The sequence below is a fragment of the Crotalus tigris genome, unplaced genomic scaffold (genome assembly GCF_016545835.1).
Source record: "Crotalus tigris isolate CLP2741 ecotype Arizona unplaced genomic scaffold, ASM1654583v1 scf7180000018058.1502924, whole genome shotgun sequence".
In the NCBI taxonomy this organism is placed as follows: Eukaryota; Metazoa; Chordata; class Lepidosauria; order Squamata; family Viperidae; genus Crotalus; species Crotalus tigris.
In genome coordinates, this window is record NW_024096801.1 from 233,907 (window position 1) to 259,463 (window position 25,557).

At 40.7% G+C, this 25,557-nt stretch overlaps 2 protein-coding genes across 7 annotated transcripts; both read right to left on the minus strand.

Moving 5' to 3' along the window:
- Positions 1 to 1,964: 1,964 nt before the first annotated feature.
- On the minus strand, positions 1,965 to 17,876 carry NAT14 (N-acetyltransferase 14 (putative)). Of its 3 annotated transcripts, XM_039347287.1 has the most exons (4): positions 17,739 to 17,876; positions 5,591 to 5,656; positions 3,532 to 3,630; positions 1,965 to 3,064 (listed from the first exon to the last, which is right to left on the minus strand). In XM_039347287.1, exons 3-4 carry the CDS (start codon positions 3,610 to 3,612, stop codon positions 2,522 to 2,524), a joined length of 624 nt encoding a protein of 207 aa, XP_039203221.1. In that variant the 5' UTR covers positions 3,613 to 3,630; positions 5,591 to 5,656; positions 17,739 to 17,876; the 3' UTR covers positions 1,965 to 2,521. The 3 variants fall into 3 exon arrangements, with proteins under 3 accessions (XP_039203221.1, XP_039203222.1, XP_039203220.1); XM_039347288.1 differs by lacking the exons at positions 5,591 to 5,656; positions 17,739 to 17,876 and adding an exon at positions 4,460 to 5,504; XM_039347286.1 differs by lacking the exons at positions 5,591 to 5,656; positions 17,739 to 17,876 and adding an exon at positions 4,507 to 5,500.
- On the minus strand, positions 13,580 to 21,296 carry ZNF628 (zinc finger protein 628). 4 transcript variants are annotated; one of them, XM_039347280.1, is made up of 3 exons: positions 20,350 to 21,296; positions 14,820 to 18,006; positions 13,580 to 13,702 (listed from the first exon to the last, which is right to left on the minus strand). In XM_039347280.1, exons 1-3 carry the CDS (start codon positions 20,452 to 20,454, stop codon positions 13,656 to 13,658), a joined length of 3,339 nt encoding a protein of 1,112 aa, XP_039203214.1. In that variant the 5' UTR covers positions 20,455 to 21,296; the 3' UTR covers positions 13,580 to 13,655. The 4 variants fall into 4 exon arrangements, with proteins under 4 accessions (XP_039203214.1, XP_039203211.1, XP_039203213.1 ...); XM_039347277.1 differs by having other exon boundaries at positions 13,580 to 18,006; XM_039347279.1 differs by lacking the exon at positions 20,350 to 21,296 and adding an exon at positions 20,176 to 20,343 and having other exon boundaries at positions 13,580 to 18,006.
- Between the last annotated feature and the right edge of the window lie 4,261 nt (positions 21,297 to 25,557).

The following is a 25,557-nucleotide window of genomic DNA, read 5'->3' on the forward strand; positions in this document are numbered from 1 at the left end:
TTTTTTTCTCGTATTACAAAAAATAAATTGCCATCCCTGAAATCACTACTGTAATAAAGGCAGAACATGTCAGTTCCAACAATCTTAACTCAGCTTCCAATAACGTGGCTGTCACACAGATATAACACATCTCTGCACATTGTGTTCCTAATGACTGGATACTTCAAATTAAAAGTCATCACCTCCATTCTCAGTCACAATATTTCACTGAGTGTGTATGTATACACATACATAAATCAGAGAACCAGTTTGATCCGGTGGTTAAAGCTCCAGATTAGAAACCAGGAAACTGTGAATTCTAGTTTTGCCTTAGGCATGAAAGCTGGCCTAGTGACTTTGAACCAGTCACTCCCCCTTAGCCCATGATGTTAGGCTCAGGAGGCAAGCTAGTTAGTCAATTCCTGTTGAAACCAACAGATCAATATTTGGTTGATCAGAAAAACGCAGATTTTGCACCTGAAGGAAAAAATCTAGCAAGTAAAAAGAAAACGTATATACAAAGCATTTTTGTTGATTATACAAAATTTCCATTCCATTGAATTCTTTTGCAATGTTCATCTAATGAGTTTGGAAATCTAGTTAAGCATGATAGAAGTTGGGTATAGAACAATGATTCACTCATATTTTTGAATATTTTTGCCTAAGATATCTGAAGGAAGATACATTTGTGAATCAGACTATAACCAAGGATTTCTAAAATCAGCTTCCTGCCTGGACTAATAGAGTCCTAAATAGGTTGCTAGTCAACCCAGCTTGATAGAAAAATGACACCATAGAAACCAGTGAGTCTCGGTTGTTTGCTAATTTGGACACTGAACTATGTTATATGCACATGAATGCCAGAAGATTTAATAGCTCATCCTAAGAAAAATCAGCTTTTAAAGATTCAAATGTGTTTTTTCTTAATCCTTTTTGTGTCTGATACTTTGCTCCTTGTCCATCTACATTTCTACCCATAAAATTCCACTCACCTGATTATCTTCAAAAGACACCAGATGAAGTAGGGATATGCAACATGAATTAAATACATATACTTAACAAATATCATTTTTAAAAAATGACCTCAAGCCAGTTTTTATTGTCTCCAAATTCGGTGAAAACTCAATTATACGAACAACATATATGATTTAAACTACTTTCCATGACAGGAGCATACTTCTATGCACTTGGATTCATGATTTCCAATGATGCTATCCAAATCCTCATCCTATAGTAGTTCTTAAGGTTTTATGTGTACAATTTAAACTAATCTGAATTACAAGACTCATGTTCAATTTTCCCAATATAGCTGACATATATTTTATTAGAATGCATATTGTAAAAGAACTTCTGAAATCTCATTTTAAAAACGTGTTTTCTCCTTTCTTAAACCAATTTTACTGAATTTATAAAATAAAAGTGAAACTTTAATTTATTAGAGAGTGCACCACTGAATTTCTTTGCCCCTAAGAACTAGGGTCAGAGAATATACCCCAACCTAGGCATGCAAGTACAGATTTAGAAAATTTGTCCATAAACCCATGATCAGCTGATAGAAGTGAAGGAATCAATTTAAAATACATTAATCAGCAAATGCAAATGACTGGATCTGTCCAGGCTGTATGGCATCAAGGGACTACAAAATGCTGAACATATTTCTTTAACTCATTAAAGAAACCGGTTAGCTGCTAGGAATTCACTATCCTGATCATTAATTTGCAAAGAAAATACATAATAATCAGATAAAAATTAGACATGCTTTATGCGTTCAGACTGGTTTGTGGGTGAAATATGAATTTGGCATTCTCAGTAAATTCCTCATCTGTGCATTCTGAATGGCTATTTGAACAATAATAATTTTCAAATTACCTTCTGTTATATGAAGTGCATGCATGGAAAAGTATATATATATATAAAGGTTATTCCAAGTATCAGGCCCTATAAGTCAATCTCTATGTATGTTTCAGTCCCCACCCCCCCACCCCGGGGCCAAGAAAATGTTACTGTGTTTAGTAGTGTTCAAAAGTCATGTATCAAACAAGTAAGAAAGGGTTTAGAAAAAAGAGCAACCAAGTTGAAAAATCAATGTAATTTATGTAATAGTCTAGAAGGCCTGACTTTTGGTATATCCTCTGGGTTTGTGTGTATTATGTTTGTGTGTGTACGTGTGTGTGTGTATACACACACACAAATTTTCTCAGTCAATTGAATTTGCTGTTCCTTTTGTATAAAATGTGAAGTTACTCTGACCCCAAAAGAGGACACAGGAAATGAGCTTCAGTGAATAATGTGGAACAGAAATCCCAAATGACAGAGTTTGATTGCTATACCAGACTGTGAAGAAAACACAAACAATCCTTTATCCTGATTTGCTTTGTAGTCATACTTCGTTTTCTAAGCAGAAACTATGTTAATAGTAACTACTGCTTAGGACCTAGAGATACCTCATTAACTACAGTCTGTTTCTGAAACTCCGTGTTTTCTTTGTTCAAAAACATGCTCCCTTGCCTAACAGCTTGGTGCCAGACTAGTAGATACAGTTCTAAAGCTCCTTGCTGAACTCTTGTTGAACAGTGTAACCCAACCACAGGCGCCCACCACTCACACTATAACCAGTATTCTCAAAGAGACCAATAGCAGCTTTAGCCACCACGGAGACCTGGGCCACCAGGAATCTGAAGCCCTGTGCACGAGCTTGTGCCTCTAGAAAATGAAGGAGGCACCGACCCACCCCAGAGCGCCGGTACCATCGGCTGACAGCCAAGCGCTTGAGTTCAGCAGTGTGTGGCTCTCTATCAAGAGGCTCCAAAGCCACACAACCACACACATCATCATCATCATAAACAGCCACCCACAGCCCACGATGGCTTGCACTGTAATAGGCATGCAAATGTTTAAGGTCTGGTGAACGCCACAGTAGAAGTTTCAGAGCCACTACAGTGAGGAGTACTGGCAGCACAAGGGCCACCACAAAGGAGTTCAGGAAGAAGCGTAGTCCACTGCTCACAACTGCCATCAGTAACAAGGCTAGTGGCCGTGTCAGCACATAAAGTATCAAGCGGTTTTCTGTATCTTTGAATCCATCCTGATAGGAGAGAAATAGAAGAACATTAAAAAGTCCTCAGAGTTTAGAGGAACCCAAATGCCAGAGAAGTTATCAGGCATACATAACTGTCTCTTAACACATCTCAGAAGGCCATTGTACTCTTACCTGGCCCTACTCAAAATCAGCCAGTGAGCTTTACCATGGAGTAATAATATTCTTGGTTCTATCCTAGCATTCAAAGCGACTTGATCATATTGTCACAAATCATATTCCACTAATTAAAATCACACTTATTACTTCCATGTTACAAGAACAAGTCAAAAGCAACAGGCATATCTTTTAGGAAAACTTTTATGCTGTTAAACTTTGTACCTGAAAAATTCCAGAAAATATTCTGGACAGATTTGGGACTCTCCAAGACTAGACCCAAAAATACAATTAGAAACTTCTCAACAGAAAAGCAGGAGTACTGATATAGCTGGATCCCTGTTTCTCCTCCATCTCACCTTCAAAAGTTCCAAAACAATGGGGGCTTCATCCTCTCTCATTTCCCTGATTAATAGCTGTTCCGGGTCCAAGGTAGGCATATTGTTAGCAACTGATACCTAAAAGGAAGAAAAGTTCAAATGTTGACTGAAAAATAATTTCAGACTACAGTGGGAGAGAACTTTTGCTTAAATGGGGAAATAAATGCTCCACAAAACTCCAAGAGAAGGCAAACTCTGACTCTTTCATAAAAAGTGCTCAACCACCACCCCATCACCTCCACCATATAAAATAAATAGAGTTTGGTAAATATTCATAAGCAGGGAATGTCTCTTCACATCTTTGTAATCATTCCTCCTCCCCATATTCTTCACATATGTTTAAACTACAGTGCAGAGCCTTCTTTAAATTATGAGCAAAATTGTGATAAGTATCACCCCGAAACAGGTGATATCTAACAGGAAAAAAGAAAAATTATTGCAAACTATTTTATTATAAAAACACAGGTAGAGACTGATATCACATAGGGCTAAACCACAGATTGTTGAATACAGCACACTAGATGGATGCCCAACTGCACTTTAAGCTAAATTAGTATGATGCACGAATCCCTAAGAAATACTGGTTAGCTCTGGGCCATCTGCTCTTTTTCTGGCTTCGTTTTTCTCTTTTGTTATACAGGGTCCCTAACTTCAAAGAATTATTCTGAAAGGGATTATTGAGAAAATGATGAGTTTTAGTGCTTTATATCTACTGCAAATATGCTTTTTCCTTAGAGTGAATTCACGTAGCTTTATTAGATGCAAACGAGCAATAAAATTTTCCTCATAAAATTACAAGAAAATCGCAACACCTGTATTTTGGCTAGTCCTTCCCTTTCATAAGAGGGCCAAAGCAGCCACGCCCCCTCCGCAAAAATAAAAGCACCTTTTCTTTTAGCATACTCACTATTGTTGAACCTTTCACGATCTCCCCTCCGTTCCCAATGGACTCACCCAGTTTGCAGACTACGGCTGACTTCTCCCCCTGCAGAGAGGCGCATGGGATATCCCAGTAACAGTTACATTCTCCACTCCTCCTCCCAGAAGCACGGGAGGGGTGGGTAGGTAACAGTCCTGACCCAAAGGCCCGCTAATTCAATCGTTCTCTTTCCAGACTCGGCGCTTCACTGAATATGCGCATGCGCTATATTCTTTCTTCTGCGACCCCTATCCCTTCTTACGCAGCCCTTAGTTACTGTTACTAGGCGGGACCAATGTGGTCTCTTGAGTATGCCAAGACCGTCAAACCGGAGTTGTAAAGATGTCCGAGTCCTTTCCTTCCTTGATCTTTTTCAGGAGAAAAGGGAAACCTAGGAAATAGGGAATGACTAACCTCCTTTTTCTATATTGTATAACAAAGAACTATCGGATGCATAAATCCTGGCAGGCAGGAATTCAACAGATAAAACTATACACAAATACTGGCAGACAAATTCAACAGGTAAATCTATACATAGAAAAGTATACATTAACCCTTTGCCTACCTGTATGTTATGGCAGTATTAAGAAACGTTATCCTTAATCCCAAGGAGCCTACGTTTTTCACACATGGTGGAGGCAAAAGGCTTTGGGTTTAAGATTATATAGGATTTTTTTGCCTAAGCATGCAAATTACATTCATAAACTACACACACACACACACACACACACACACACGTTCTAATCTGCATATATCCTGAGGAATGGCAGTGGCAATCCATTTCCATATCATGGCAAGCAGAGTATCTAGATTCAGTTATATGTGTCACCAATAGTTTAGTTTGACTTAAAAATGGATTTTATACATGTTAAAATTTTACCTTCCCCCTGTCTCTGAATATAGTTGGCTCCACATTTAAATATTGATTTATACAATAGGTTTATAGAGCCCCAGCTTTGAAATCTTTGGAAGCCACAAAAATTCACTATGTGGCTGAGCCAGTAATTTTGAGTTCAATCAACCTCAAGATTCAGCTATGGGATAAAATGAAGGGCTTACTCATCTAAACCACCTTAAATTCTTCAAACAGGATAAAATAAATACAAACAAAATGTATACCAATTTGGAGTAATGGTGCAGGCAGTAAGCTTCTTTGCATCCAGCTGGTTAATGTTAAATGGGGTCCTGAAAAAGAAAATCAATGCTATTTTGAAAATATTGTATGGTTTAAAAGCTGTTGCTGAAAATAAAAGACAGGTTCCAGTACCAAACCGATGTATAATTAATTAATTTGTGCTTCATTATACAATATGCAAATTACTTGTTGAAAATATTGAGTAATTTATTTTCAGTATCCATTGTATGTGGTACATAGGTGGTCTGAATGCACCCGCCTATGATGAGAAAAAATACTGAATACATGATGTGTTAAATTTATGTACAGCTATTCATTGTGCCGCAATGGTAACATAAGTAGCAACTATTGTAGCAAAACTGATAAATAAGTTCTCTGATAAATAAGTTACTAAATTACTAAACCTTACATGTACCTTTGAAACCCTTTTATCACATTAATCTATACTGCAGGGACATTTAAATGCATACCTAATGCCCCAAACCTCATTAGGCAGAAATTTTGGCTTACATTGATTTTGAGATTAAGTACAGGAGGACAGAGGACTGGTTCTATACATTGTCAAAGGTCTGGGCTATTGTTCTTACAACAGTTCATTTTCCAGTTGTCTTCTGTTTAACACATAATAATAATAAAATTTGAAGGAACCTTGGGGGTCATCTAATCCAGGGCTTTTCAACCTTTTCACCCATTGTACCACTTTTAGGATATGGCAATATCCGAGTACCACCAGTCGCCTAGCAAGATGTCAAAAACTTGATGACCAAAAAAAAAAAAAAAAGGAATAAAGTGATAAAGTACAGGTAGTCCTCGACTTACAACAGTTTGTTTAGTGACTGTTTGAAGTTACAATGGCACTGAAAAAAGTGTCCCCCAAGCCACAGCCAAGCAAGACACCTGCCTGCCCGCCCGGTGGCGTTCTTCCTCCTGTCCGAGGTTTTCATTGTTGTGAGCATTTCTGTTGAGGTTTAGCAGTGGGGGTGGGGTGGGAGTGTGTTTGGTTTTTAGTCCGCCCATCTGCTGGGTGGTTGCAACAGGTTTTGGTCACTTCACATGACCCTGGGACACTGTGACTGCCATAAATATGAATCAGTTGCCAAGCATCTGAATGTAAATCACAAGACCCTGGAGATGCTGCAACATTCCAGCTGATCTGTACTTCTCCTGGGCTCAGCAGAAGTGCCAGGATCAGTGGTGCTTTCCAGCTGATTGGTGCTTCTTCAGGGTTCAGCAGAAGCACCAGGATCAGCGCCGAGCTCCAGCTGGAGCCTGGCGCTGATCCTGGTGTTTCCACTGAGCCCTGACAGCCCCAAAGAAGCGCCGATCAGCTGGAAAGCAGCACTGATCCTGGCACTTCCACTGAGCCCTGACAGCCCTGCAGCTTCAGCCATCTCTCGCTCAGGCTTGTGTGGTGCTGCCACTTGTTCAGCTCATTCCCCTCCCCCGCTACTTTTCTAGGATGGTTGCGTACCATCTGCCAGGTGCCAATGTACCACAGGTGGTATCCATACCACTGGTTGAAAAGCCCTGATCTAATCCAACCTCCTCTCAGGCAGGAAACTCTATACCAGAGGGGTCAAACTGCTGGCCCATGGGCCGGACGCGTCACTTGGAAGCTGCACCTACCCCATTGCTGGCAATGGCAAAATCGTCCCAATATGTTGTGTGACATCAGGTGACATTGCAAGTTTGACATGTCTCCTCTATACCAATTCAGACAAATGGCTGTTCAGTCTCTTCTTAAAAACTTCCAGTGTTGGAGCATTCACAACTTCTGGAGGCAGCTTGTTCCACTGATTAATTGTTCTCCTTAGTTCTAGGTTGCTTCTCCCTTTGGTTACTTTCCATCCATTACTTCTTGACCTGTCTTCAGGTGTTTTGGAGAATAACTTGACTCCCTCTTTGTGGCAGTCCCTGAGATATTGGAACACTGCTATCATGTCACTCTTCATCCTTCTCTTCATTAAACTAGACATACCCAATTTCAGCAACCGTTCCTTATGTTTTAGCCTCCAGTCCCCTAATCATCTTTGTTGCTCTTCTCTGTACTCTTTCTAGAGTCTCAACATCTTTTTTACATCATGGTGACCAAAACTGGATGCAGTATTCCAAGTGTGGCCTTACCAAAGCATTATAAAGTGGTATTAACGCTTCACGTGATCTTGATTCTATCCCCCTGTTAATGCAGCCTAACACTGTTGGATTTTTTGGCAGCTGCAGCACACTGCTGGCTCATATTTAAGTGATTGTCCACTAGGAATCCGAGATCCCTCTCAAAGTTACTACTATTGAGCAAGGTACCACCTATACAATACCTGTACATTTGGTTTTTCTTGCCTAAATGTGGAACCTTCCTTTTTTCATCATTGAATTTCATTTTGTTAGATAGCACCCAATGTTCAAGTCTGTCAAGATTATGATGATGATGATGATGATGATGATGATGATGATGATAATAATAATAATAATAATAATAATAATAATAATAATAATAATAATAATGTTGAAAGGGACCTTGGAGGTCATCTAGTCCAACCCCCTGCTGAGGCAGGAACCCTACACCATTCCAGACAAATGGTTGTCCAGTATCTTCTTAAAAACTTCCAGTGTTGGAGCATTCACTGCTTCTGGAGGCAGGTTGTTCCATTGGTTAATTGTTCTAACTGTCAGGACGTTTCTCCTTAGTTCTAAGTTGCTTCTCTCCTTGATCAGTTTCCACCCGTTGCTTCTTGTCCTGCCTTCAGCGCTTTGGAGAATAGCTTGACTCCCTCTTCTTTGTGGCAGCCTCTGAGATATTGGAACTCTGCTATCATGTCCCCCCTCATCCTTCTCTTCGTTAAACTAGACAAACCCAATTCCAGCAGCCGTTCCTTATATGTTTTAGCCTCCAGTCCCCTAATCATCTTTGTTGCTCTTCTCTGTACTCTTTCTAGAGTCTCAGCATCTTTTTTACATCATGGTGACCAAAACTGGATGCAGTATTCCAAATGTGGCCTTACCAAGGCATTGTAAAGTGGTATTAATACTTCACGTGATCTTGATTCTATCCCTCTGTTAATGCAGCCAAGCACTGTGTTGGCTTTTTTGGCAGCTGCAGCACACTGCTGGCTCATATTTAAGTGATTATCTACTAGGACTCCAAGATCCCTCTCAAAGTTACTATTATTGAGCAAGGTACCCCCTATACTATACCTGTACATTTGGTTTTTCTTGCCTAAATGCAGAACTTTACTTTTTTCACCATTGAATTTCATTTTGTTAGATAGCGCCCAATGTTCAAGTATGTCCAAGTCCTCCTGTCTGTCTTCTGGAGTGTTGGCTATTCCTGACAACTTGATGTCGTTTGCAAATTTGATGAGTTCCCCATCTATCCCCTCATCCAAATCATTGATGAAGATGTTGAAGAGCACTGGGCCCAGAACAGAGCCCTGGGGCACCCACTACACACTTCCCTCCATGTAGATGCAGGTCCATTGAGGACCACACGGTCCTCAAAAGCTGGTCAGACAGCTATAAATCCATCTGGTGATGATTCTGTCTAACCCACATTTTTCTATCGAGTAGTAGGTTGTGATCTACTTTATCAAATGCCTTACTGATGTTTCAAATAAATTATATCCGCAGCATTCCTCTGGTCCACTAATTTTGTCACCTGGGTCAAAGAATGCAATAAGATTTGTCTGGCATGATCCGTTTTTGACAAACTGATATTAGCTTTTGTAATTACTTTGTTTGCCTTTAGGTGTTCACTGATTAGTTGCTTATCTTTTTCAAGATCTTCCCAGGTATTGAGGTCAGGCTGATAGGTCTGTAGTTTCCTGGATCCATTTTTCCCCCCTTTTTGAAGATGGGAACTACATCAGCTCTTTTTCAGTCCTCTGGTAGTTCCCCTGTGCTCCAGGATCTTTGAAAAATATAGTTCAGTGGTTCCGAGATCATATCTGCCAGTTCATTCAGAACCTTGGGGTGTAATCCATCTGGCCTGGTGATTTGAACTCGTCTAAGGTGGACAGGTGCTCACTTAACCATTTTCTTGCCTATCTTAATTTGTGTTTCTAATCTGTTTTTTATGGCACTGTTTTTGATAGGTTGGACTTTTTTTTCCCTTTGTGTAAATATGGATGCAAAAACCGAGTTGAGTATTTCTGCTTTCTCCCTATTGCTTGTCACCTTCTTGCCACTTTCTCCCTCTAGTGGGCCAATCATTTCCTTAACTTTTTTCTGTTTTTTTTTACATGTTGAAAGAAGGTTTTTTGTTATTTTTGACTTTTGTTGCAAGCCTTAGTTCATTTTGAGCCTTAGCTTTCTTCATTTCACCTTTGCAGGCTTGGGCTATTTGCTGATATTCTGCCTTAGTTATGTGCCCCTCTTTCCACTTTTTATATTTGTCCTTTTTCTCTTTCAATTTATCAGAGAGTTCTTTACGCAGCCATGCTGGTTTCTTTTGAGATCGGTTATTTTTCTTCTTCGTTGGTATTGTGCTAGACTGGGCTTTTATAATCTCACTTTTCAAAATTTCCCAAGCTTCTTGAATTGTTTTCCTCTTAAGGATTCTCATCCATGGAATCCTTCCCAATCTCTCTCTAAATTTGTTGAAATTAGCTCTCTTAAAGTCCAAAATTCTGTGTTCTATTCCTTGTGCTTGCATAATGTTAAATTCTAATATTGTGTGATCACTCCCACCAAGGTTCCTGTGGTTTCAGCACCTTCTATCATTTCATCTCTGTTAGTTAGAATTAAGTCCAATATGGTTGATCTCCTGGTTCTCTTCTCTACTTTTTGGGAAAACAAAGTTGTCTGCTAGGTTTGTCAGGAATCTGTTTGATCTTCCACTTGGTGCAGAGTTTGTCTCCCAGTTGATGTCAGGGTAACTAAAGTCCCCAATTACTATTGTGATGTGCTTCCTACATATCTTAGTTAATTGACTAGTAAAAAGTTCATCTATTTCCTCTGTTTGGTTGGGTGGCCTATGTATACACCTATGGCAATGTCCTTTTTCCCCCTTTTATATTGACCCAAATGCATTAAAGACAGCTTTCATTATTGTCGTGCTCTATTTCTATAGAGATATAGTTATTTCTTATATAGAGAGCAATTCAACCTTCTCTTTTATATCCCTCTAGCTGTGAGTTCCATTTGTGGGTTTCATCCCACCATGTTTCCGTAATGGCAACAATATCATATCTGCCCTCATTTACCTGAATTTCTAATTCACTCTGTTTGCTGTTCATGCTCTGTGCATTGGTGTATAAACATGAGTCCTTTATGACTGACTCTTTGTTTACTTTCTACATAACCTGTGTGGTGTCTGAGTTCCCCTATTTTCTTACCACCTATCTGATTAGTGCACTTAAAAATTAGTGAGTTAAATATTTCTCCAGAAAAATCTGTGAATTTATTGCCAGGTAACTCAGTCCCTTCCTTTGATGGATGCAAACTGTCTCTTTTGTACACTTTTTCATTGGACCAGCTGCAGATATCATGACTAATATAACCAAAGCCTTCCCTTTACACCACTCCATTAGCCACATATTGAATTCTGCTATACACTGGCCTTTTCTATTTTGCTCCTTATACATTGGTAAAATCTCTGAAAAAGCAAGCCTAAAGCCTATCCCACTAAGTTCCTGCCCCAAGCTCTGGAAATCATTCTGGCCAGGGAGTACATCTTTTTGGGACAGATTGTTAGTGCCAAGATGTACAATAGCATCCACATCACACTCCATGTGAGATCTCACCTCATGAAGTTTCAGTGATCATGAGAACGGAGAGGAATCAGCCCAGAACTACATGGAAGGATCTTGTCAATGATATCAAGGCAGCTGGGACCATAGTTACCAGATAAAACAATTAGTAATACACTACACCATGAAGGACTGAAATCCTGCAGCTCCTGCAAGGTCCCCCTGCTCAAGAAAGTACATGTACAGGCCCGTTTGAAGTTTGCCAATGAACATCTGAATGATTCAGAGAACTGGGTGAAAGTGTTGTGGTCAGATCAGACCAAAATCGAGCACTTTGGCATCAACGCAACTCACCAATGTTTGGAGAAGGAATGCTGCCTGATTCCAAGAACACTATCCCCACCATCAAACGTGGAGGTGGAAAATTATGTTTTGGGGGTGTTTTTCTGTTAAGGGGACAGGATAACTTCACCGCCTCAAAGGGACGATGAATGGGGCCATGTACCATCAAATCTTGGGTGAGAATCTCCTTCCCTCAGCCAGGGCATTGAAAATGGGTCATGGATGGGTATTCCAGCATGGCAATGACCCAAACACACAGCCAAGGCAACAAAGGAGTGGCTCAAGAAGCACATTAAGGTCCTGGAGTGGTCTAGCCAGTGTCCAAACCTTAATCCCATAGAAAATCTGTGGAGGGAACTGAAGATTCGAGCTGCCAAACATCAGTCTTGAAACCTTAATGACTTGGAAAGAATCTGCAAAGAGGAGTAGGACAAAATCCCTCCTGAGATGTGTGCAAACCTGGTGGCCAATTACAAGAAATGTCTGACCTCTGTGATTGCCAACAAGGGTTTTGCCATGAAGGACTAAGTCATGTTTTGTGAAGGGGTCAAATACCTATTTCACTTATTAAAATGCAAATCAATTTATAACTTGTTTGAAATGTGTTTTTCTGGATTTTGTTATTTTGTCTCTCATTGTTTGTCTCTCTACCATTAAAATTATAGACTGATCAAAACTGGATGACACTTCTGATAAAATCCCTCATTTAAAGTGTGAGCATAAACTTTAAAAATCCTTAAAGTCTAAGGCAGGGGTTCCCAACTGGGAGTGTGAGACAATATTCCAGGGGGTGCAAAAACTTGAATTTTCAAAATTATAGTGTATAAGCATAATTCATTGCCATTATTTTGAACTTTTATAAGAGGTGGGAGAATATATCAGAAGCATTCTAGGGGTGCAGAGTATAGAAAAAGTTGGGAACCACTGGTCTAAGGGCATGTTTGCTTCTGGGTTTGCCTGCTTCTTTTATGGAGCTATTACGTAAGTTCTACAGAAAAGATCCTTCTGAAGATGCCTTGTTAACTGTTAAAATCTCGCTTTTCTGGTAAAGGAGCCAGCCATCTTCTGCACTGCTGTAATGCACTACCTCAAAAACTCTTTCTCTTTAGATTTAAAAAAAAACTTTAAAAAATGATATTTTTTTCTAAGTTTTTCATTTTTAGTTAATTTTAGTACCAATTTTAATGTATGTATGTATCTACTGTTACTTGCTTTCAGTATTTAGTTAGAAGAGCAGAATTTGAACTGGATATTTGACTAGGTTTTCACATCTAAGGTGTAAACAAATCATATTATGAATTTGATTTATAAGCCCAGTTGCCAAAACATATTACTTATTCATCTAGCCCAGTGCTGGCTGCATATCTCCCAATATTCCTTGGTTAACTCAGCTAGCATTAAATCAATGGCTTGTCAGTATTTTGAACCACAAACTAGTAATACACATTTTAGTATGGCATGCTTTGCAAACTTAGTTCTGTCTACCCAGATATGGACATTCCACAACTTTCTTCTTCTAGAATATCAAGAGGCTTGATGACCTGTTGAATTGTTACTAAGACCTCATTTTTGTGGCCTATCTATGCTATATCCAGTATGTACTATATCTGAATAAACAGCATGGAACTGGGAAAACCAAGAGTAACAGTACCACCTAAGTTGAATCTTTTATTCTTGTCCCTTTAAAGCTTTTCACCTTTAAAAAGGGCCTTAAGTCAGTAGTTGAGTGCAGAAACTTCTTCTCAAGTTGAATAAATGGCAGAAATCCAGAAGAACCTACTTTATATTTTCTTACTCCAACTCAATAAGATAAAATATTAAAACAATGACCAAAAAAGTACTGCAGAACCTTGACTGAGTTATGAGAAATATTTTACGTTGCATAAAAATATGATCCAGCCTGTATATGATGGTAAACTGAAACATACAACTGAAAAAGATCAAAGATGCATCAAAGCAGTCTTTTATTTTCATTCCAGCCCACAAAGATCTTTGATTCTCTTGTGTTTGTTAGCACCAGGAACTAAGGTCCATTCAGGAAGAAATGTACTTCTGCACATGATAAAAGGACTATAACAGAAACAGAAGAAATTAGGCATATAAGCCACTGTAGCTGTATAATGCAGTCTACAATAGCTCATAAAATTGTCTCCTATAGTATCAAGCAGTCGCAAGCCTGAATGTCCCCGATTTCTTATTTTACAAAAAGATTATGCAATTTCACAGCAGAATGGTCCACAGAAGGGAAATGGAGAGATCAGCTGCCCATTAATCACATTCCTGTCTAATAGAATGGGTAGAAGTCCTGGCTACCATAAACAATATTCTTACGATTAGGCTGCACATCCATTTCTTTTTTGCCAGAACAAAATGTTTTAAATATATAGATTTGGGTAAGAATAAAAGACTGGGTTGGTGCTTTCTCTTGTGTGCAGTGTATATGGCTGCTGAGAGGCATAGCATAAAGATTATTGTGGCTGCAGGGATAGAAGCAGCAGTGGCAGACTACACGGGATCAGGAATAGCAAAGGACATGCTTTGGACCAGCAGGCAAAGGGTTGAACCCACCTATTTGTTGAGGACGTTTGTCCTGAGGAACCCAAGCAGAACTAACTTGGAGAGTTGACCACCCCAAGTATAATATGTTCTGAAGTTGTCCAGGTCAAATCACCCAATCTAACCCCATTCTTATTCTTTGTAGAAATTAGACTGTTCCTGAACTATACTCCAGTTCAGGCATGTGAGGCAGTTGTTTTTTAGAAGGTGTGAACAAGTTGCATGTTTGGTACTGTTTGCACAATCTGAATGGAAGACAGTCCTTGGGATGCAACTGGACTTTGTAAAACCTGCACCATTTGAGGAGTGCTGTTGCTTTCAACAGCAGCTTGAGTGTTATCTGGGCTATTTACCTGCAGAGTCGGTACACTCTCCAATACTTGGAGAGTCTGTTCTCCCTGTGCACTGCGGATAATCAATAGATTCTGCCCAGTCCCTGAGCTACCATCGGTATTATGTAACTGGAGGCCGGACAGTTCCTGCACAGTCTGGATGTTCTCTACTTCCTGAACACACAAACGGGTTTGTTCTCCACCTGCCCTTCTCAACACTAATACATTTTGAACCCCTTCTTCAGTCTGCAGAGTCTCAAAATGCATGTCTTGTACACCCTCAAGGTTCTCAACCTCACCTCCAGGCCCTAGCAGTTCCTCTCCTGGAGAATTCTGTACAACGATCAGGTTCTGGCTTTCTTCTTCTATGTTGGATCCCTGATGGAGGTCCACTTCAGAGAGTTCATGTGAGCTAGACATAGCATTTCCAATCTCATTCATTTCCTGAGCTGAGCTCAGAGTCTGAAGTTGGACACTGGCCATCTCTTCTGAAGGCTGAAGCTGCTGCCCTTCTTGGGAAGACATAAGCCCCTGGATTTGATTTGAACTATCCAACTGTTGGGAAGGAGCAAGACCTTGGATTTCAACACTGTTCACTGACTGATTTGACTGAGGCAAATTTTGAATCTGAAGAGAGTTGGTCTGCTGACAAGATGTCAAGGTCTGGATCTGAAGAGAGCTTACTTGTTGGGAAGACTGGAGGTTTTGGAGCTGCAAGGTCCCCACCTGCTGGGAGGATGTTACAGCCTGAAATTGTACAGTATTCATCTTTTGTGAGGGCTGAAGTGTTTGGAACTGCACTGTGCCAGCTGGTGGGTAACTGGACAGACCCTGGATCTGCACAGTGTTTGCTGACTGGGCAGCAGACAAACTCTGGATCTGAACAGTGTTCTGGGGTAGAGGCAGACTTTGAATCTGTACGAGACCAGTCTGTATAGAGTTAGGAACAGCCTGGATCTGAATTGTGCCGGTTTGCTGAGCAGTAGGCAAGGTCTGAATTTGTAGGGTGCCACTTTGCTGGGCAGTGGAAAAGTTTTGGAGTTGCTGAGGCAGAGTTTGAATCTGGATAGTACTTGTTGATGGATTGGGTGGTATATATTGTATCTGCACTGTGCCCACTTGTTGTTCTGGCAAACTCTGGAGCACCATAACATTCTGTCCTTTGGTCTGCAATCCTGGTGACCTCTGTATTTGTACATTAGGGATAGGCTGCATATTGGCTCCAGTGGTACTGGGCATTAAAATAATATTCTGGTTGCTAGATACTGGTGGTGGGGGATGTACTGACACAGGCCTCTTTCCCTTACTTTGACGGAGTAGGACAGGTTTGTTTGGAGTAGTGGAAGCACTTGGCACCAAAGTAAAAGTTGTTGAAGCAGCAGGTGTAGTTGTTACCATCTGTGGACTGGGCAAAAGGATGAGTTTGGGGGGTGAACTTTGGAGAGGTGGCTGCTGCTGCTGCTGCTGCACACTGGGAATGAGCTGCAAGCCCTGAGCCGTCTGTACTAGCAAGAAAGTTTGACTGTTAGAAGAAACAGCTGGGGATGAGCTGCCACTTAGCTCCACATTCAGAGTTGCCTGCATGTTGGGCACGATTTGTACCTCCTGGGTGGCAGAAGATGAGGCAGTAGTTGTGTGATTAGCTGCCTCAGTGCTGTTATGGGTACGCAAATGACGCTGTAGGTAAGATGCCATGACAAAAGCCTTACAACAAACTGGGCACTGAAAAGGACGTTCCCGAGAATGGGTACGTCGGTGCAGTGCCAAGTTGGATGAGTGAGTGAATGCCTTGCCGCAGTCCCGGCAGCAATAGGGCCTCTCGCCAGTGTGCACCCGCTGATGCTGCCGGAGGTTAGAAGTCTGGGTGAAAGCCTTGCCACAAGTCTGGCAAGCGAAGGGACGTTCCCCTGTATGCAGCTGCTGGTGCCGACGAAGGCATGAGGTATTCTTAAAGGCTTTCCCACAATCCTGGCAGGCATATGGACGCTCTCCAGTATGCTGGCGTAAGTGGTATTGGTAATGAGAGGCCCATTTGAATGCCATCCCACAGGTGGGGCAGGTGAAGGCATGCAGCCCTGTATGCACCCGCTGGTGAATACGCAGCAGTGATGAGCGCTTGAAGGCCTTCCCGCACTCACTACAAGCATAAGGGCGCTCACCTGTATGATCACGGAGGTGATAACGCAGGCCTGAGGAGCCCTTGAATGACTTCCCACATTCTCCACACACATACGGTCGCTCAGATGGTGGAGGTGGTGTTGCGGTGGCTGTAGGCACTGGCTCAGCCTGTGCTGGACAGGTCACTTCAGCTTCCTCCAGCCTCTGCTCAGCTGGGGGATGTGAACGCTGGTGGCCCAATAAGCTGGCCAGTGCAGGGAAGGAACGCTCACACACCACACAGGTGTATGTGCGATCTGATGAATGTTGGCTCTGCTGATGTCTTGCTAAACCTGCCGCACTCTTGAAAGTCTTACCACACACTGAGCAAGATACTGAGGATGTGGGAGATACTGCAGGTGCCATCTCCTCCTGCACTGATGGTGATGGCATTTCTGGCAGAGGCAGTGGTTCTGTTGGGGCCAAGTGCGTTTCCTGGTGACTTAACAGTTGCTCTTGCAAGGGAAAAGTAAGATGGCAGATACTACATCGAAACACCATCTCTACCGTAGTGGTTGGCTCCTCCAAGAAGAGCTGTGCTGGAGGTGCAACATCAGCATGAGTCTCCAAGTGCTGCTGCAAATAGGTGTCAGATGCAAAAGCTTTACCACAAATAACACAGGTGTGAACAGAACGGGCAGTGTGTGCTGATCGACAATGCAGTGCTAGGTTAGATGAGTGTGTGAAAGCTTTACTGCAGTCCTGGCATTGATAGGGTCTTTCACCAGTGTGCACTCGCTGATGCTGTCGTAGGTTTGTGGACTGAGTGAAAGCCTTGCTGCAGATAGGGCAGACATAAGGACGTTCACCTGTATGTGTGTGGCGGTGCCGTCTCAAGCTAGAAGAGTTCTTAAAGGCCTTATCACATGCTGGACAGGGATAGGGGCGTTCTCCAGTATGTTGGCGCAGGTGATACTGGTAATGGGAAGACCATTTAAAGGCTTGGCCACAATGAGCACATTTAAAAGCACGCAGACCAGTATGTACACTCTGATGGATCTGAAGCAAGGACGACCGTTTAAAGGCCTTGCCACATTCACCACACTTATATGGTCGCTCACCCGTGTGTCCACGCTGGTGATACAGCAAGGCCGATGACCCTTTGAAAGCTTTTGGACATTCTGAGCACTTGTAAGGCCGCTCGCCTGTGTGAGTCCTCTGGTGATGGATGAGTCGTGATGACCATTTGAACACCTTGCCACATTCTAAGCATTCATATTGATGATCGCCACTGCCACCACCAGGACCTCCACCTGCTGGGGCCACTGCGGGCACTTCTGCTGCCTGCATCTCTATCTGCTGAGCTCCCACCATTGCCACAGATTTCACCTGCTGGAGAGAATAAGTATTACCTGCTTGTCACTAACATGTCAACAATTCTTATGCATATCCATAGCAACATTAGTCACTAATTTACTTGCAATTCAATATGTTGCATGCATCTATAAAAAAATCATATATCTGAGATATAAACAAAATCTTCCCTACATGATCTTCCCCCATTCCATGTACTTTGCCCCAGAATTTACATAAGGAAATAAGCAGTACTATGTAAAAGTTTAGGGAATTGATGTTTTCTATTATCATCTTTCAAGGAAGTGCTCTGCTACTGGCAAGAGCCCAGAGCCCAGAAAAGGAGATAAAATATATTACCAGCCCTGGCTGTTAAGGAACAGAGACATATATTAACACTGAAATTATTTTCCCAATGTTGTAACCTCAGAGCTGCACCAATGTATACAGCTACAGCAACAACAGCTTGGGGAGCAGGTATTTTCTATTCATCCTTATAATACAGTTGTTCTAAATTTATTACATCACAACATACTATTCTAACAGCCTATTTATGTGTTGAAATAATGCTACTTCACATGTAGATTATATAAATAATCTCTGAAACTTGAATATCAGCTGAAATAACAGCAACTATGTTTATTATAACAAGAAAAAGAAAATAGTATATTCAAAAATAACAGGTGCAATATTTTAATTGACAATAGAATACTAGAGCTGAAAGAGGGATCTGGTGGAAGGAAAGGAAAACTGACAAGAAAGGATATACAACTCAGACATAAACTGTTGTTCATTTGTAGCAATTGGTAGGCAACTAAAAACTAGCAAAGAGCTGGCTACTACAGCAGAGCAGTCTGATAAATTAGAGGAGTTGGAATGAGGCAAATTTAGACCATTTGCAGCCAGAGTTCAGATTATAGCTGAGAATTTCTCCATACTATCAAAGGAGTATCTATGAAGCTGGTGAGTCACAATTCCTATATCTCACTTTTGGCCAAACTTTGAAAGGCAACTGAGGGCTGAAACACAGATCTGGAGCCACAATTTCCCAATTCCTATGTTATGCAATAAACCAGGGGTCTTCAAACTCAGCCCTTTTATGACTCATGGACTTCAACTCCCAGAATTCCTCAGCCAGTTGAAGTCCATGAGTCATAAAAGGGCTGAGTTTGAAGACCCCTGGTTTATTGCATAACATAGGAATTGGGAAATTGTGGCTCCAGATCTGTGTTTCAGCCCTCAGTTGCCTTTCAAAGTTTGGCCAAAAGTGAGATATAGGAATTGTGACTCACCAGCTTCATAGATACTCCTTTGATAGTATGGAGTTTGCAATAAACCAATATTAAACCAATAAACCTTCTTTCTCTCTCTCTCTCTCATACACACACAGACAGATGAAGTAGGATTCTTGAAGATGAAAAATCCTTAACCAATGTTCCATTTCCATATTATCGAAGCTCAGAAAAAGGACTAAAGCGTGAGCAGAGGATGTATTTTTCCTCTGAGTTTAATTTCTCTCTCCCACCATTTATGAAATTTTGCATAGGCCCCGTTTTATTTTAAGCAATGTCCAGCCTCATAACACTGTGAAGAAGACAAGTCATTCTTTTCTCCCCCCGTTTTTTGCATTGTCCACAGAGCTCTGGGGGTGCTATGAATTAGGTGCTGTTGTAAAATGTACTGAAATCCAGCTTTAGCAGTTTAGTGTATACATCTCCAATTTGGAACCTTCTAGAGATGTTGGATTGTAGCTTGCATCCTCCACCAGGCACAATGCAGATTGGGCACTGATGGGAGTTGTAGTCCATCTTAAGAGCACCAAATTGGAGAATGGTGGCTCAAAGGACACGGAGCTCACTTTGAACTTAGTTTTGGGAGGACTTGTTGGTGAATCTCTTGTGAAGCGCTAGATGAGAAAGAATTCCACATTCACGTGTCCTTCCTATTGCCGGTAATGTTGTAAAATGAAGAAATATCCTGCAATTAAAATTGCCATCGCTATTTCTCCAACCGGCCGCTTTGGGAGCAAGCGAATATTCTGTCGGAGGAAGAAAATCTTTTGTGACATGTCCCTTTAAAGAAAGAGCCTCTCCTTTAAGGAACCGAGCTCTGCCGCCCCTCCCCCTTCGCTGCCGTTCGATCTCGCGACGTCTTTTTTCCCTTCCCCCCCTGCCTTCCCACGAATGCTCTGAGTTTTCTCCTCACCTGGTCCTTTTTTTTCCTTCTCACGCGCCTCGCTGCAATGAGGGGTTGATGGGAGAACGGCCGCGGGGCTTTGGGGGGAGGGGTACCCCCTCCACCCTCCTAATGGCCAGGGGCGCGAGACACCCAACCTTTACCGTGCTCACACTAACAGCCCGCGACGCCGGCCAATCTCACCCCTTTGCTCTTCTGCCATTGGCTACTCAGAATATCTTGGGAGTTGTAGTTTAAATACAAGCCTTTCGCCATCTTGGCCGTGGGGCACGTGACCGCGAAGTACATATGCTGGAGGCTCAACAGGAAGCGGTTTTTATGGCAGTTCGATGTCAGGCGGTTGAGTGATCGACCTGTAGATTTGGGCGGGCGCGGAAGTACTACAGTGTGATAAGAATTTGGATATTAAGAACGCATCAGTGTGCACGGATTATGAAAACAACGTGCATTTGCTTCAGTTGTTAATCTCGCAGGAGGAAGTGTTTTTGCCTGGTCCCTAATTACATTGAACAGTTGCATCAGTATTTGTAATGCCATAGTCTGAAATAATGTAAATTTTTAATGCTAAGAAATGTTAACCTCAAAAAGAACATGCATTGATTTTAGACAATACATCGATTTCAAAGTACCAGAATCATTGTTTGAACATAAAATATGTTTGTATGCTTGGATGTTACATATAGCAAAATTTTCTGAGTAGGGGCTTTTCCAGAGATACCTAGGATTTTTATTTATACAATTTTAAAGGAAATGGAATCCTTTGGGAAACAATGAAGAGACAGAGAGGTTGCCACAACACACCTTATCCAGGCCCAATCATGCAAATACAAACTGCTTCATTGGTTCCCTGAATCACAACAATGGAACTCAGACATTTGCTTGAAATATATTGTTTGATCTGTTCCATTCTTCATTAAATTTGTTAAGACTGTGTTCAGTGCAGCTTCCTGTAGGTCTAATTGGTAATTAATACTTTTAAGAGGTAGTCAGATATAGATGTATTATAGTACAGATAGTTCTCGGCTTACAACCACAATTGAGCCCCAAACATCTGTCGCTAAGCAAGACAGTTAAGTGAGTTTTGCCCAATTTTAAAAACTTTCTTGCCACAGTTATTAAGTGAATCACTGCAATTGTTAAATTAGTAACACCGTTAAGTACATTTAGATTCCCATTGGCTTTGCTTGTCAGAAGATCATAAAAGGTGATCATATGATCTCGGGACACTGCAACCATCATAAATATGAGTCAGTTGCCAAGCATCTCAACTTTGATCATATGGGAATACTATAACGGTCATAAGAGTGAAAAATTGTCATAGGTCACTTTTTTTCAGTGTTGTAACTTCAAACAGTTACTAAACAAACTGTTGAACACTTAGTTAAGGATTATGTAACTGTTTATTTTACACTAAATATTACTAAGGAGTGGCTAATGGACTGGAGGGAAGGGCTTTTGCCATTAATGGATTGATAGCATTAATGGAGAAATGCTTAGAATATTATGATAGTTAAACAGGAAAAACTTAGGCAGAGGAAAAGTATCAATTTAGTTGTAAGGAGTGGAATTAGAATTCAGAATAAATATATTTCTAGTGTGCACATATGTATGCAAACTTGTTCACAGCAAATCTGGGTTGAAGCCAATTAATTACATAAAAACAAAAATATTCAGTTAAGTAATATATTGTAGAAAAGCTGAGAAGCCATTATGAAAGATTTCATGACTGTTGTGCATCAAAAGTGAATCCTATTTGTACTGAAATCAATGTTTTTAATTTTGTTCTTTTTCTTGCCCAAATTATGCAATTCATGATTTTATTTATTTATTTATTTATTTATGAGACTTATATACCGCTTTTAAGTGCAAGCACTCTCTAAGCGGTGTACACCAGTAAACAATGTATATATATATTTACATTGCCCCCAACAATCTGGGTCCTCATTTTACCTACCCCGGAAGGATGGAAGGCTGAGTCAACCTTGAGCCGGTGAGATTTGAACCACTGACCTGCTGAACACAGTCAGCTAAAGTGGCCTGCAGTACTGCACTCTAACTGCTGCGCCACCTCGGCTTTTCTCCTTTCGATGGGAGAGTCAGTTTCCATTTGTTTTGACAATAGACAAATAAGATACCAGGTTATTTTCTTTTGACCATGTAAAAACTATCCCACATCCCAGCTAATTTCCAATCTGGATTTCAAACTTCTTGCCCTGTCAATGACCTTGAATATGCTTATTTGCAATGTGCTCTGATGTAGATCAGTATGGTTGGATGGAGGGTGCTTATTTTGGACACAAAAACTGAATTAAATGGCAATACCATCTTCCTTTTCTGTTATGTTTTATGATATTGCTTTCAGTCTCATCAACAAGCTCACAAATAACAACGTTAGCATTTTTCTTCTCTGTCTCTTTGAGTCCCTTTCCAGGGCAGAGGGAACATGATCTGGATAACCTGCTGAGTTGTCCTAGCAGTTACATAGCATCCTGGGAGCCAGCCTAAGCTATTAGCCTACTGGAAGAAATCCAGCATGTTCCAGAACTGAGGTGTGAAAACATCGTTGACAAGAGATTACACAAACACTTTTGCTGTTACACAACAGCCTTTTGGCTGTTTTCCTAACTAGTGATCAGAAAGTCAGAATGTCAATTGTGAATTGACCATCAGAGTTTATATTTCACTATAGAACATCTGGCAGAGATTAGATAGTCCCTACTGCATTTTAAAAGTTCCAAAAGTTGTTATAGTGCCCACCAAAATCAATTTCCTCCCCCCCTTTAAACTGTTCCTATGCATGTTTATCTAAAGTAGGAATTCTAGTCTTCCACATCTAGAATGAAAGGAACCAATTATCCAGATTAATTTATTCTGAGTAAATCTATACAAAATAAAAATGTACACTCATCCCTTTCCCTAGAAAACAGAATGCTTGCAGATTTTTTTCTGTTCAGCTTGCTATGTATAGTAATTTTTTAGAAGAATTACAGCATTATATGTTAAAGTTGGACTTTCCAGCTTGATTGTATTCAGCACTGGCATGCATAAAACAACTGATTTTGCCCAAATGGGATGTTGTATACCTTAATATAAGCACATTTGGTTTAATTAAATGGAAAATGCTTAAGTTAGAAATATTGGAATGGTGCCTTCCAGCTCTGTGATTTAGTGATCCTTTGTTTATATGTGATCCAATAAACGCTTGCATGAGTTGTAAACATGGCAATCCAACTTTAGCACAATCTGTCATTCTTAATTACTTTTTAGTGACTAGAAAGCTTATATGAACCTAAGGATTTGCACAGCTCAGTTGAACTAACTTGCAGATGCTCCTTAGTGATCTTTCAGAGGATGTTTAAAAGATGTCAAGCATGCTTAGTGTCTGGACAGTTTAGCATGCCTCAGTATTCATCAAATTTCAGAAAATTTAAAATGTTTTAAATTTAAAAGTGCTATGGAGTGGGGAGAAAAGACAGAATGAGGCTTAACATTAAATGCCTTCTTGTCAAAAGGGATAGGGAGCAACAAGTTTGCCCATTGGCCTTGATTTGGGTTAGAGGAGAAGTTATCACAAAAGACTGAACAACATTGAAAGACCTGGCAGATCCATCTTATTTACTATGCGCTGTCCCAGACTGTTGTCGACAGCTGCTCTATTCTGAACAGGACTAGAAATCTAAATCAGATGGAGAATGACATTCCTGAATCTGTGCCAGGATCAGAATTAAAAGTGTTGTGTGGCCATAGACACAGTGAGCCAAGCCACTGCAAAGTTGGAAAGGAACATAAAATGGATTGCCATCCGCCTGCCTGACTTGTGTTTGCAATTAGCAGCAGTTTCCTTGCTTTCTTTTTGGAAGTTTAGAGCAATTAAAACTTTTGGCAATTAAATGAATGCTTTACTTTAACAATGTATGCACAGTAAATAACTTCAGATTATTATATGCTGAAAATGCATTAATCAAGGAAAAGGGAGAAAAGTATAAACACACAAATGAGTATTATGAATACTTACATTTCAGTGTGTGGTGGAAAATTTTCAGAAGAGAATTGGGTGAAAACAGAAAACAAACATTGTGCATTTGAAGGGCTGCCACAAAGAAGAGGGAGTCACGTTATTCACCAAAGCACCAGAGGGCAGGACAAGAAAAATAATTGGAAACTGATCAAACACAGAAGCAACCTGGAATTAAGGAGAAACTTCATGACAGTGAGGACAATTAACCAATGGAATAGCTTGCCCCCAGAAATCGTGGGCGCTCCATCACTGGAGATTTTTAAAAAGAAGCTAGACCGGTGGTTCTCAACCTGTGGGTCGGGACCCCATTTGGAGTCGAACGACCATTTCACAGGGGTCACCAAACAACGCAGTCCGCCATTTTTTTCCCCTTTTCCTTAGCTGTGCTACTCCCTTTTATTCTATTGGCTTTTGAAAGCCAATAGAATAGACTCTCTTGAATAGAGTCTAATTCTATTGGCTTTCAAAAGCCAATAGGAATTGTCCAGGCTGTCTCTGCCCTGCTGAGCCCGCCAAAAGTCCCATTCTGCAAACGGTGCTGCACCAGTTGAGTAGTCCTCGACTTACGACTGGTTGAGTAGTCCTCGACTTACAACTGGTTGGGGGTCGCGGCATTAAAAAGGTTGAGAACCACTGAGCTAGACAGTCATTTGTCTGAGATGGTATAGGTTCTCCTGCTTGAACGGGGGGGAGGGGGGGCTGGACTGGAAGGCCTCCAAGGTCCCTTCTAGCTCTATTCTATTCTATCCCTCTTCAAGTGTGAAATGAAAATCCTGCAACTGCTTGTTGTTCATTGCTATAGTTTTTTCTCTGTATTATAGAGAATATGCAGTTAGTCTTATAGAAGCTCAATAAAATTCTGAATACTACACAGAGAAGGGTCAATTCATAATGAAGGCTTTTGTGTGATATCACCATGGATGTAGTCATTTTGGCATCAGAACAATTTATGTTGATATCACAGACTGGAGACGAGTGAAAGCCAAATCACAGGGAACATGACAAAAAAAAAATGTCACACGTGGATTCATGTAAGTGGGCCCAAACAGGGAAAAGACCTATGTGTGACATTTTTATATAATTGTTGATATAATTAGAGAAGAGGACGAGACCAGGTATTCTGACATTAGCTTGGAAAGGAAAACTAGGACATTAATATAGTAATTGATTATTAGTAATGTTATTGTTACTAGTTCTCCAGCCTTCCCTAATTCTATAAATATTCTAATATTTCCATCAACATCTTTATTGTTAGTTTCTTCTATTAATTACCAGATGCGTTCTCCATCATTGCTGTTATTTGTGTCCTCCCAGCATATTTTATACTGTTTTCTGAATATGCTTAAGCTTTAATCATAAAGTTTTGCTTACTG